Source organism: Oncorhynchus mykiss, chromosome 4 (assembly GCF_057628025.1).
Source record: "Oncorhynchus mykiss isolate SJ-2025 chromosome 4, ASM5762802v1, whole genome shotgun sequence".
Lineage (NCBI taxonomy): Eukaryota > Metazoa > Chordata > Actinopteri > Salmoniformes > Salmonidae > Oncorhynchus > Oncorhynchus mykiss.
Genome location: NC_143025.1, coordinates 10,175,019 through 10,189,204, shown reverse-complemented (window position 1 = coordinate 10,189,204; position 14,186 = coordinate 10,175,019). Strand labels below are relative to the sequence as shown.

General features: G+C 41.8%; 1 protein-coding gene across 1 annotated transcript; it reads left to right on the top strand.

Moving 5' to 3' along the window:
- Positions 1-1,420: 1,420 nt before the first annotated feature.
- LOC110521250 (creatine kinase U-type, mitochondrial) lies at positions 1,421-13,731 on the top strand. The gene is made up of 10 exons (XM_021598696.3): positions 1,421-1,676; positions 3,299-3,518; positions 4,610-4,808; positions 5,924-6,019; positions 6,757-6,978; positions 7,112-7,197; positions 8,517-8,640; positions 8,752-8,886; positions 9,540-9,665; positions 12,344-13,731. The coding sequence occupies exons 2-10, from the start codon at positions 3,370-3,372 to the stop codon at positions 12,449-12,451; spliced, it is 1,245 nt and encodes a 414-aa protein (XP_021454371.2). The 5' UTR covers positions 1,421-1,676; positions 3,299-3,369; the 3' UTR covers positions 12,452-13,731.
- Positions 13,732-14,186: the final 455 nt, after the last annotated feature.

Below are 14,186 nucleotides of genomic sequence, written 5' to 3'. Positions count from 1 at the left end.
GATGGCCACTCCAATACCTTGACATTGTTGTCCTTAAGCCATTTTGCCACAACTTTGGAAGGATGCTTGGGGTCATTATCCATTTGGAAGACCCATTTGTGACCAAGCTCTAACTTCTTGATTGAAGTCTTGAGATGTTGCGTCAATATATCCACATAATTTTGATGCCTCATGATGGCATCTATTTTGTGAAGTGCACCAGTCCCTCCTGCAGTAAAGCACCCCCACAACATGATGCTGCCACCACCGTGCTTCACGGTTGGGATGGTGTTCTTCGGCTTGCAAGCCTCATCCTTTTTCCTCCAAACATAACGATGGTCATTATGGCCAAACAGTTCTATTTTTGTTTCATCAGACCAGAGAACATTTCTCCAAAAAGTACCATCTTTGTCCCCATGTGCAGTTGCAAACCGTAGTCTGGCTTTTTTATGGCGATTTTGGAGCAGTGGCTTCTTCTTTGCTGAGCGGCCTTTCAGGTTATGTCAATGTAGGACCCCTTTTACTGTGGATATTGATACTTTTGTACCTGTTTTCTCCAGCATCTTCACAAGGTCCTTTGCTGTTGTTCTGGGATTGATTTGCACTTTTTGCACCAAAGTATGTTCATCTCTAGGAGACAGAACGCGTCTCCATCCTGAGAGGTATGACGGCTGCATGGTCCCATGGTGTTTATACTTGCGTACTATGGTATGTACAGATAAACGTGGTACCTTCAGGCATTTTGAAATTTCTTCCAAGGATGAACCTGACATGTGGAGGTCTACAATTATTTTTCTGAGGTCTTGGCTGATTTCTTTTGATTTTCCCATGATGTCAAGCAAAGAGGCACTGAGTTTGAAGGTATGCCTTGAAACATATCCACAGGTACACCTCCAATTGACTCAAATGATGTCAATTAGCCTATCAGAAGCTTCTAAAGTCATGACATCATTTTCTGGAATTTTCCAAGCTGTTTAAAGGCACAGTCAACTTAGTGTATGTAAACTTCTGACCCACTGGAATTGTGATACAGTGAAATAACATGTCTGTAAACAATTGTTGGAAAAATGACTTGTGTCATGCACAAAGTAGATGTCCTAACCGACTTGCCAAAACTGTAGTTTGTTAACAAGAAATTTGTGGAGTGGTTGAAAAACTAGTTTTAATGACTCCAACCTAAGTGAATGTAAATTTCTGACTTCAACTGTATGTTCTGAACCACTTTTTGTCATTCCCAGTTTTAATTTCTGTACCTGTAACAATTTTTCAAACAAGATACAAGTTAGGCCTATTATTTATAACAATTTTAGTTCAGTCTCCAACACTGGACCCAGTGGATGGGCAGTAAACCTGTCGGGGTGTTTTTTTTGTGTGTTTTTTGTCCTTACCTTATCAGCAGGTATATTTGATAAAAGGCACCTGATAGTCTAACTCTGAAATCACCCTTTCCTGTTCAAAGGTCAGAGCTGTAAAGTACATCTCCCTTTTATCTTCCAACTCTAGTGAGCGACGCAAACGGACCTTGGTCGGCTCTGTTTTCGTAGACTGTGTGTGTGTGTCTCAGGTTAACTGGTAGGCGTTAGTCATGTGTGTAGGCACAATCAACTCTAAGGGAGATAAGGAGCCACCACGCCTCACAGGTCTGCCGGGGCTGCCAAATGCATCAATGGGCAGTACCATCCAGTAGCTGAAACAAGGTGAGACTATCCTACATATATTTCACATCTGTAATGTGTTACATAAAACTTATAATGTATAAATGCTTTACACATTTTAATAATTGGTTTGCCATGAATGTTAACTCAATTACCATACCACGTTATGATATTTTTAAAAATGTATCATTTATTGCTGTTTTACAAAATTATTCCACATAAGAGACTGCTGATTGCTAAATTGTAATGCAAATGCATATGTTATGCAATCATTCCTCCTGCAATGCAAATGCATATGTTATGCAATCAGTCCTCCTGCAATGTAAATGCCTGTTTAAAGAAACTTCTCTTGCATAATTTCCTCCTGTGAACTTTGATCAGATAACGTATACATTTGCTATTTCCTCATTTCATGTCTTGATCACTGAATTATCCCCTGCTACATAGTCCTACCTAAAAGTCTCCCTCAGAATACAGTATTGCAACAATCTTGCCTTGACCTTTCAGTTGAATTAGGCATATGGCTGAATAGGGACGTGTGCATCTTTAAACGTTTTGTATCTCAAAAGCAATATATTTATCCACTACAGTTGTCCTTGGTGCCTGCAAAAAGCCAGAGCGTCTTTCTAAATTCCTGGTTCCTGCGATGCATGCTGACTGGTCCTACTAGACTATTGTGTAATTGCGCAAACGCCAATAGCCTTCTATAGGTTTTTGTTGGTTTGGGTTAATAAAGCATAATGTTTGTCATATTCCAACCTATTGATAAAATAATTTGATAAACCAATTAAGAAAATGCCAAGAATATCATCGAGTTGTTCTAATTTGGCTTTTAAGGATTAAACCGTTAGCGTTACTGCACGCACCCATAACGCGTTGCGTTGTTACTTGGGTGTCTAGTTATGGGACGTTTGTCCGTGAGCAATGTTACCTCTAAAACGTCAAAACGCAAACTTCCAACGCTGAGACTGTACTCGCTTTAAATTAGTTCTACCAGTGGCCAAGTAGGATACTGTGCCTATTGTATCATAATGTATGCCTAACGGAGTGACCTACCATCAAAAACAATGGAGAAAATGCATCCATAACATTTTAAAATGGAAATAGCTTTTCTATCATTCAGCCAACACTATAAGTCAATGTGTGGTGTTCAATGAGACTACATTCCAAGAGACTTTAGGGGGGGAAACGTGCAGGACTGGACATTAACCTGTTTATCCACTGTCCTTCAGACCAGGTGACAAAAAATGTTGTTGTGTTGATGCAAGAAACCACTCTCGGGTCTCGGGGCTAGTGCGCGGCAGTCTCGGGGCTACTGCGCGGCAGTTTCTAATTTAATTTCTCAATTCAATAGTGTTTTATGAACACAATTAAATTATGTCGATCTGTAATAACAATTTAATGAAAAATATATATATTTAACTAATTCCAGTAGGACTAACTACTGTCCATTGGATTAAGTAGGCTGGCGTGTATGGGAATTGAGAGCGTTCTGAAAGGAGGGGTGAAATGCACACGAACTTCAGCAAATGCTGTATAGCCTAGTCTAGCCGCTTCGTCTGTTGCTGCATTCACTTGGATCCATCAGCATTCACTCCACGCGTCGGTCTCCTCCTCCAGTCTCACTCATCTTATCCTCTCTGATTTTCCTCCTTTCCTTTTAGACTCGTAGCATCACCAAGGCTCACATTCCATTCATCCATCCCTACCTCTCAGAAACTGTGGAAATAAAGCAATGGCAAACAACTTCGCCAGAATTTTGTCCGGCAAACGAAATGTGGGCATTATGTCATTAGTTGGAGCCGGGTCTTTGACAGCGGCCTTTCTGCTCAACCGTGAACATGTCACCGCCGGAGCGCAAGTACGGAGAGTGTACCCTGCCAGGTAACCCACGACGCCCTTTATTGCGCTATATGGACATTCAGTCCAGCCATTTCAAGGGCGAAATATTGTCATTCTGTAGACCTGTTGTTTTTAGATACAATAATACATGAGTAATAGTCTACGCTGACATGCACTGAATTCTCTGACTGTCAAAACTGGAGACTATTTTAGCAGCAGCATTGTATGAATGTGCTATTTCGAATCGGTTCTTTCTTACTTACTTTTTGTGGAAATGATAAATGACCTAGGCCTGTTTTATTCATGAAATGTTAAAGCTATAGTCAGCCTCATGTTTTTGTTTTTATGTCTAATGATGAAATATAAATATAAGATAATTCTCTGAATGCATGGTCTACTGATGGAATGTTTTGCCAACAATATGTAGACTACATTGATACGCTCTAATTAATTATTTGGTGAGATAGACAGGTGTTTTTTTTTCCAGAACCATGTTGGAATGGTCTAGAATGAATCTAGAATCTCCTTATTTGGCTTGCGTGGGGGCTGGGCTAAAACTCAGCTTTATGGTTTTATGATAGGCAGAATCTACCGCAAAACCGATTAGAGAAGATGCTGGAGGCAAAATGCAAAACTGGACAAACCGATTGCATAACGCATAGGCCTATTAAGAAATATAGGATATTCCGTTTCCAAAGCATAGTCGTCGAATGCTCGACGTCTGCTGCGATCAGATTGTTGCATGTATGGTTGCACTGCTGTGTCTGTGATGACCGCGCATTGTGATAGGTATAGGCTAAACATAGCGCGCATGCACTGGTATGTCAAAAGAAAAGCACAGGTAGGCTAGTGTGAAAGCACAGGTAGGCGAGAGTGAAAGATGGAAATCACTGTAGCTGATGGCTATTGAGTAGCCTAAGCTACATTACAGCGAGTCTTAGGCAGTAATTATCATAATGGTGTCATCAATCAGGTGGTTCCTATACAGCTTTTTTTTAAATATATATTTATATACATATTTTATAATATATATATATATATATATATTATATATTATTTATTTATTATCCTTGTGGTTCTCAAAGACAATGATTTAGCAATTTTTGTCCGCATGATTTAATGTATCCCGACAGTGCGGACTACCCGGACCTGCGCAAGCACAACAACTGCATGGCCAGCCACCTGACACCTGCCATCTATGCCAAGCTGGTGGACAAGGCCACGCCCAACGGCTACACTCTTGACCAGGCCATCCAGACTGGTGTGGACAACCCCGGGCACCCCTTCATCAAGACCGTGGGCATGGTGGCAGGGGATGAGGAGTCCTACGAGGTCAGAGCAGGCAGCAGTTAGAAGTCTTGAATGCAGATGACAGCTGTATAGTTTTCATCAGGGTGAAGCCATAGGCTGTCTGTTTTCTCAGTTCCTCACCGCTCTTACAAAGCACATTGGAGGAGAGGATCCAATGTCCCCTCTGGACCTCATCCTCAAATGAGCTTTACGTTTAAAAAATATATAGAATTAAAACCTTTTTTGCTTTGTCATTATGGGGTATTGTGTGTAGATTGATGAGGGGGAAAATAACAATTTAATTCGTTTTAGAAGAAGGTAGTAATGTAACAAAATGTGGAAAAAATCCAGGTCTGAGTACTTTCCGAATGCACTGTATATATTCATTGTTTGCTTTTTTTAATAGATGCCCTTTTTGACGTTTCTTAAAGCCATAAAAAGCCCATTTAGTCTATAGGCTACATTTATGTCAGCTATAATAAGAATGAATGAGAACTCTCTGTGTTTTGATACTTTTCTGTCATGAGGAGGAGCAAGAGCAAGTGGTCTATTGATCACATGCGATATTACAATCCCAGACACTCAATCTGACAATGGAGAACAGGCACACCCAGTCCCCCTGTCCCATTTCAGACTGAGACCAACTACCACTGCACCAGAGGGGTGTTGGTTTTAGGATAGAGGAGACCTTCATTTGGGATCACATCTTTTGGTCGTTAGTTTCATTGCTTGCTATGAGACTACACCAACTCATAATGGTATAGTATAAATCATACTAGACTAGAATACTATACTGTAAGCCTGTCTAATAGTTTGTAAAGTGACAGTGGCGGCAGGTAGCCTGGTGGGTAGGAGCATTGGGCCAGAAACCGAAAGGTTGCTGAATCGAATCCCCGAGCTGACAAGTTAAAAATCTGTCGTTCTGCCCATGAGCAAGGCAGTTAACCCGCTGCTCTGAGGGTGCCAATGCTGTGGATGTTGATTTATGGCAGCCCCACCTCTCTGATTCAGAGGGGTTGGGTTAAATACGGAAGACACATTTCTGTTGAATGCATTCAGCTATACAACTGACTAGGTATCACCCTTTCCTTTTCTATAAATCCTAACCAAATGAGACACTGTATAATGATGACATTTTTGACACGGGGGGGTTTCAGGTGTTTGCAGACCTCCTTGACCCGGTCATCAAGGAGAGGCACAATGGCTACGACCCTCAGACTATGACCCATCCCACTGACTTGGACTCCAACAAGGTACAGAGATACATCTGAAAACAACAGTATGGGCTGTGTCTGGTCAAAATTAGAACTGGCTGAATGGTGGAGCTGTCCTTAAGCTCAGTTTTCCCTGACGTCACTGTCACCACACACAGACCATGTTAGGTGTTGCATACTACTATATTTAACATTAGAAAGTGGACAGATTCACTCACTGGACGCTACACTAATCAGTGATACCAGCTAACATTATATCGTTAGGCAGTAAATCGATTGTGCATATCGGAACGTTAATCATTCATTACGTTATATTACATGAATGTCGTTTCTGTCTGATGAAAACCTCTCGTCTCCAAAACAGAAACCTTTCAGGAATTTGAAAACAAATGACCATATTTTCTCTTTAACGAACATATAATTCTGAAACTAGAAGCTTAAATTAAATGTTCATAGTACATTGAGGGATGTTACTGCTTTAAATAAATAAAAATGTAAATGTCACAAGGTTTTCTTCAAACAGCGATGATATGTTATATGCAACAATGAATGTCAATTACTGTATAATGCCATACAAATCACATATCAAAGGAACCCAATGTAGGATCAATAATCATGTCATGACTTCCTTGACTTAAACCATTTAGCTTTTTGGGGAGCAAAGGTCATTCACAAATGTCCTTCTTTTCGGTTTCATGATAATAGGCCTAACTGTCATACTATTTACTACTATAGCTACGCCATTTGTTATTTTTCTGTTTCCCTCCATCTGTCAGCTCAAGTCGGGCAAATTCGACGAGCGCTATGTGCTGTCGTCGCGGGTCAGGACAGGCCGTAGCATCAGGGGACTGAGCCTGCCCCCGGCGTGTACCCGGGCAGAGCGCCGGGAGGTGGAGAAGGTGGTGGTGGACGCCCTGGCTGGCCTGAAGGGGGACCTGGCGGGGACATATTATAGCCTCACCCACATGACAGACCAGGAGCAGCAGCAGCTCATTGACGTGAGTCAGGATGCCAATCCATTTGAAGACCTAAAAGACAGGAGGGAAACAATAGCAGATATGTTTTGTTAGGCATTGATGTTGTTCCCCTTTCATTAAGACAGCATTTCCTGTCTCTACTGTGTTGACACAGGACCACTTCCTGTTCGATAAACCCGTGTCCCCTCTGCTGACCTGTTCGGGGATGGCCCGCGATTGGCCAGATGCACGCGGTATCTGGTAAGCACCTGTTGGTTATAGATACAGAACCTTAGTGGTCATAACGGTAAGAGGGGATTTTGATTATTGTCTCTAAGTTATTATTTGCATACAGTTGGTGCTACACATCATCAGGACTCTTCTTTATGGAGGTTTTCCTTCTAGCAAAGTGGCAATGTCCACTAGCTTGTATCTCCTGGAGACTGAGCCATAGACTCTACTGTAGACTGAGCCATAGGCTCTCCTGTAGACTGAGCCATAGGCTCTCCTGTAGACTGAGCCATAGGCTCTCCTGTAGACTGAGCCATAGACTCTCCTGTAGACTGAGCCATAGGCTCTCCTGTAGACTGAGCCATAGGCTCTCCTGTAGACTGAGCCATAGGCTCTCCTGTAGACTGAGCCATAGGCTCTCCTGTAGACTGAGCCATAGGCTCTCCTGTAGACTGAGCCATAGGCTCTCCTGTAGACTGAGCCATAGGCTCTCCTGTAGACTGAGCCATAGGCTCTCCTGTAGACTGAGCCTTAGATGTACATTAGTGATGCAGACAATGCCCTCTCCGCATTGAGTTTCCGTTGGTGCCCAGAAATAGCCTGATGCCAACCGCTACCCTGCCAGGGCCTGCTCCAGCCATTCTCTACCCCCCTACAGCATGCCAGCCTCTCCTCTATAATTCATCCTCAGGGCTCTAAATTAAAAATGTTCGGACAGCTCTCTCCTCCTTTCATGCTTCTCTCTGCTCTCCTGGCTTCAGACCTATCCATTACTTCATTCAATTCTCTAATTGTTTTCAGGAGGCCAATGGGGCAAATATGCCATTGTCTATAATGCATTGCTTTACAAGAACGTTTTTGCTTATATGGAAATACTGTATCCATTACAATGCAATATGATTATTGCGTATGTGGCAATAGTGTCTACCGCCACCATCACCTCAATGAAGTTATAACGTATGGGAAATGGAACATGGACATTTAACTCTAGCTGGTGCAATAGAGGATGGAGAAATTATCTCTCTGTCATGTATAAATAGTTTAACTCAATTTGAGGAATGCTCTGAGCTCCTTTTTGGACCACCCGAATCAAACCTGATTACCGACAGAAAGGAGAAGCAGAACCTTCTATTTATTAAATAAAGGCCTCCTGAGGAAAAGCATTTATTATCAACGATCGTGATCAGCTCCTCTAAAATAGTCTACGTACACTGGTGGGAGCGCTGGGATCCCATGACATTAGGAGGCACTACACAAGTATTGATTTTTAAGAGTGTGTTTTGTGTAGTTTTTATTTAGTTTGAAATTAGTATTGATACGTTTTGTGTTTTCAACCCTCGCTACTCCAGGCATAACAACACGAAGACCTTCCTGATCTGGATCAATGAAGAGGATCACACCAGAGTCATCTCTATGGAGAAGGGAGGCAACATGAAGAGAGTGTTTGACCGCTTCTGCACAGGCCTGAAAGAGGTGCAGCACGCACACACACACCATTATGTGGCTGCCGGTGTATGTATGCAAGACAAATAAAGTTGTCATCGAATGTTTTTCCATCTAGTCTAAAGTGAAAGGTTTGTTCAGGTGGAGAGGCTGATCCAGGAGAAAGGCTGGGAGTTCATGTGGAATGAGAGACTGGGCTACATCCTTACGTGCCCCTCCAACCTGGGCACTGGACTCCGTGCTGGAGTACACGTCAACCTGCCCAAGCTCAGCAAGGTAACATCTAATCAAGAGCACCAACAAGCATTTTACTTTGACATGTAGGACTTGAACTATGGTAGGACTTTAACTAATTAGGGTCAAGTGTGTCGCTCAAGGGCACATCAACAGATTTTTCACCTCGTCGGCTTGGAGATTCGAACCAGTGACCTTTTGGTTACCAGCCCAACGCTCTTAACCGCTAGGCTACCTGCCACCCATGTCATTCCCAACCCACAGGCTATCTTTGGATTTTCCAAATACAGGTTCTTAAATACACAAACCCCTTAAATTCAAATCTGGACCTCGAAGCCAGTTCCACTGCTTTTTTCACCCTTATTCCCCTTATTCCCCTGATGACTGATTTAGATTTGAGACACCAGGTGGGTTCAATTAATGATCAGGTAGAACCGAAAACCAGCAGTACTCCAGACCTCCATGGTAGGACTTGAATGAGACCTATACCCTTAAACCAGGGACCAATATGATCCCCACGAGCCAGTCATCCACCACCCATCATCTTCTGAATGTTTCTCTTTGTTAGGGTACACCGTAACAGAAAAATATATAAAAAAGGGGTAAATGAGCGTTGAGATGGTATCTGTCCCTTTTCCAACCGTTTTTCTGTTTGGGCGTCTACTAAAAGTGACTCCTGTCTGGTAAACCTGCAGGACCCTCGCTTCACTAAGATCCTGGACAACCTGCGTCTGCAGAAGAGAGGAACCGGGGGAGTGGACACTGCAGCCGTGGGAAGCACCTTCGACATCTCCAACCTGGACAGACTGGGCCAGTCAGAGGTAATGGGGAATACATGGTGTTAGGTTTGGACACCGATCTTGGGTTGGTTTAATGTTTTTTACCCCCCCACTACTAATGGTTTCAGTTGGGTTTAGAAGGAGGGTAAACTGTCCCTAGGAGAATTGTCATCCAACACAGCTACTGGGTGCATCTCAATTGTTTAAAATGGCGTACGCTACATTACAAGGCCATACAAAATAAATTACCTTGGTCATTACAACTGGTACGACCGGGCAAATTTTTCCCAGAAGGGATCGAGATTGAGGACATTCCTCAGTAGCCTCCGCTCCTTGTAGGAGGAGCCAAAGGCTTGAGTCAAGTCAAAGTTATTACCCATTACAGATGGTAGGGGGAGTGTAGCAAATCCATTCACTTTACCCATCAGTCAAGTGAATGAAAGAATGAGAGAGGAGTCCATTTTAGACTATTGAGATGCGGCCATGGGTTGCACTGGAAGGCTTGAGGAATGTCTTGAGGAGAGAGACTGTCATGCCTGTGTTTAACCCTAACCCTCTCCTGTGTCTGGATGGGAAACATAAGTCAAGTACACATCACTAATTCTGTACGGTGTGACTCCTGTACACATCACTATTCTGTACGGTGGGACTCCTGTACACATCACTATTCTGTACGGTGGTACACATCACTATTCTGTACGGTGGGACTCCTGTACACATCACTATTCTGTACGGTGGGACTCCTCATCAATATTGTCATGCCTGGGTTGTATGATGGGATTATTAACATGGGTTGTATGATGGGATTGTTAACATGGGTTGTATGATGGGTGAATGCATGGTAAGAGAGGGGGGGGGGGGGGGGTAGCAAACTGTGCATTGACACATACACTAATAACACCTCTAATAACACTGTGCATTGACACATACACTAATAACACCTCTAATAACACTGTGAATTGACACATACACTAATAACACCTCTAATAACACTGTGAATTGACACATACACTAATAACACCTCTAATAACACTGTGAATTGACACATACACTAATAACACCTCTAATAACACTGTGCATTGACACATACACTAATAACACCTCTAATAACACTGTGAATTGACACATACACTAATAACACCTCTAATAACACTGTGAATTGACACATACACTAATAACACCTCTAATAACACTGTGAATTGACACATACACTAATAACACCTCTAATAACACTGTGAATTGACACATACACTAATAACACCTCTAATAACACTGTGAATTGACACATACACTAATAACACCTCTAATAACACTGTGCATTGACACATACACTAATAACACCTCTAATAACACTGTGAATTGACACATACACTAATAACACCTCTAATAACACTGTGAATTGACACATACACTAATAACACCTCTAATAACACTGTGAATTGACACATACACTAATAACACCTCTAATAACACTGTGAATTGACACATACACTAATAACACCTCTAATAACACTGTGCATTGACACATACACTAATAACACCTCTAATAACACTGTGAATTGACACATACACTAATAACACCTCTAATAACACTGTGCATTGACACATACACTAATAACACCTCTAATAACACTGTGAATTGACACATACACTAATAACACCTCTAATAACACTGTGAATTGACACATACACTAATAACACCTCTAATAACACTGTGAATTGACACATACACTAATAACACCTCTAATAACACTGTGAATTGACACATACACTAATAACACCTCTAATAACACTGTGAATTGACACATACACTAATAACACCTCTAATAACACTGTGAATTGACACATACACTAATAACACCTCTAATAACACTGTGCATTGACACATACACTAATAACACCTCTAATAACACTGTGAATTGACACATACACTAATAACACCTCTAATAACACTGTGAATTGACACATACACTAATAACACCTCTAATAACACTGTGAATTGACACATACACTAATAACACCTCTAATAACACTGTGAATTGACACATACACTAATAACACCTCTAATAACACTGTGAATTGACACATACACTAATAACACCTCTAATAACACTGTGAATTGACACATACACTAATAACACCTCTAATAACACTGTGAATTGACACATACACACATGATTCAGCTAGTCAAGATGTGGTTGATCAGTTGAATCAGGAATGAGGTATTACAGCACTGGGAATGAAAGCCCTGTACACACTGCAGCTCTCCAGGACCAATCAGTGAGGAATGGAAGGGCAAGTTTGAGAGAGTGAAGAAACGAAAACCGTAGTGGGTGAAAAAAAACGTGGAGAGAGAGAGAGAACTTTTGACCCTCCACAATCTCTCAGTCCACATGATTGAGGGAATTAGTTTGAGCAGGGCTTAGAATTCTGATCACTAAACTTGATCACATAATGACTAGTTATTTGGGATGTAAGATAATTCGTAGATCAGTGATTTGGCCACTGTCTGGCCGCAATGCAGTCGATCTCAAACACGCGCAGGCTTTGGTTGCGTGCCACGTCCACGACTGTGCCAACGGGCATCAGCTAGCTAGGCCAATATCATATGATGTGCTTTAGCTGATATGCTAAACCCCTTACCTAGATGTTGTGAGATCTGTCATGTGTCTGCAATGCAGTCGCTCGCTAATACGCCCACTGTCGCTCTCTGTGATCAGGTCCAGCTAGTGCAGACGGTGGTGGACGGCGTCAACTACCTGATCGAATGTGAGAAGAAGCTGGAGAAGGGTCAGGACATCAAGATCCCTCCGCCGGTCAGGAAGTAGACTAACCCCCCCCCCCCCCCCTCCCCCCTCCCAACTCCCAACCCAGATATACCTCTTCCTACCAACCTCTGTCTCATCCCCATCAGAGCCATAGGTAATGTGTATACATCCAACTCTCTTTGAGATGTCAGATTTAAATGGCACCAAATGTTTCAAGAACATTATTCTGGTAGTCATTGGGGCGTTTGGAGCCAAAATGCCTGACAAGTTGGCTGAACTCTGCATACCTATAGCTCTAATCCCTATAAAATTATACGTAATGGACTCCTGCTTAACACCTAAACCAGGTCTCTTTTGAAAAATAGACTAACCTGGCTAAATATAGGTTAAATAAATAAAATAAACCTCCTAACCCTAAACTACAGCATGTCCTATACTCAATGTGTCTACTACCATTTATCCTCTCCTGTGTATTATTGGGTGGATGCCTATATTCTATATACCATGGTATTGTTGAATGCTTGTTTCTGATTGGCTTGAAGAGCATTCTAGAGCGTGCATTATTTCTCTATAACGCACAGTATATCAGCACGGTAGAATTCAAAGGCTATAGTTAATTCTTACATGTTTTGAGCTGCTTTTGAAAGCGAAAGTCGAATGGAAAACTTATTAGCATTGCTGAATTAGATTTTCATAATGGCAAGCTAGTAACTTACTGATGGGTTTGGTTAGCTAAACTAGCAAGTCTGTTTGTTTGGTTACTACGACAACTACTGTAGCTTTCTAGTAAGCTTGTTAGCAACTTCAGTGGATGTTAATAAAACACATTTCTACTGGAAAATGAATACGCATCTAGCGGAACATTTTACATTTTAGCCATGGTACAAAAGGGATAATCAACACGGTGCTCTCTCTATGCGTTCTCTGGAAAATAATGTAACTTCGTGGAAGGTCAATGCCGCTCTTTGTAGCGCGTCGTGAAACACACCTTCCACGTTGTTAATTGTTTTCCATAGACCGCATAGAGCACCGTGTTGATTATCCCTGACATAATCCATCCATTTGTGGTAGTCTACATTCAGTGTAACCATGTAGTGATTGTTGACAACTTGAATGTAGCACAACAGCCATGTTGGACTGATAATAACTTGTAAGGGGTTTGTCTGTATGCTGGGCTTATTAATAAGACACGGGTTGAACTAAGTCCTACTAATAGCTCATGCTAAACTACTCTGCTCGGTGCTTGATGACCTACTGTATGTATCAAGCAGCAATATCATTTCAACCCACCATTGAATGTCATTCTCAAACATATTTTATTAAAGAAACCATCTATTTAATATCTTTCTCATTTGTCATTAATATTTTAAACCTGTTGCATGCCTGTTGCAGACCTTAGTAACCTTTTAACTGTTCAAGGCTGGTGTATATGTGTGTGTGTGTGTGTGTGTGTGTGTGCATGCAGTAGGTGAGCGCCATGGTAGCCAAGCGCTCAGGTGCTTGATTGTGATCAGCTTGGTAGGGTTTGGTGTCTTGATGACACTGATACTCTAAACAACACTGCACTGTGCTAACTACTTTTACTGTACCCAGATTTAAGGTCAAAAAGTGTGAGTTTGCATTGATTTCTTTTCTGTTTGTACGGTAAGTGACAAGTAATGTTAGCTATGACAATGTTTTTTTAAATTTTTTTATTTCACCTTTATTTAACCAGGTAGGCTAGTTGAGAACAAGTTCTCATTTGCAACTGCGACCTGGCCAAGATAAAGCATAGCAGTATGAGCAGACAACACAG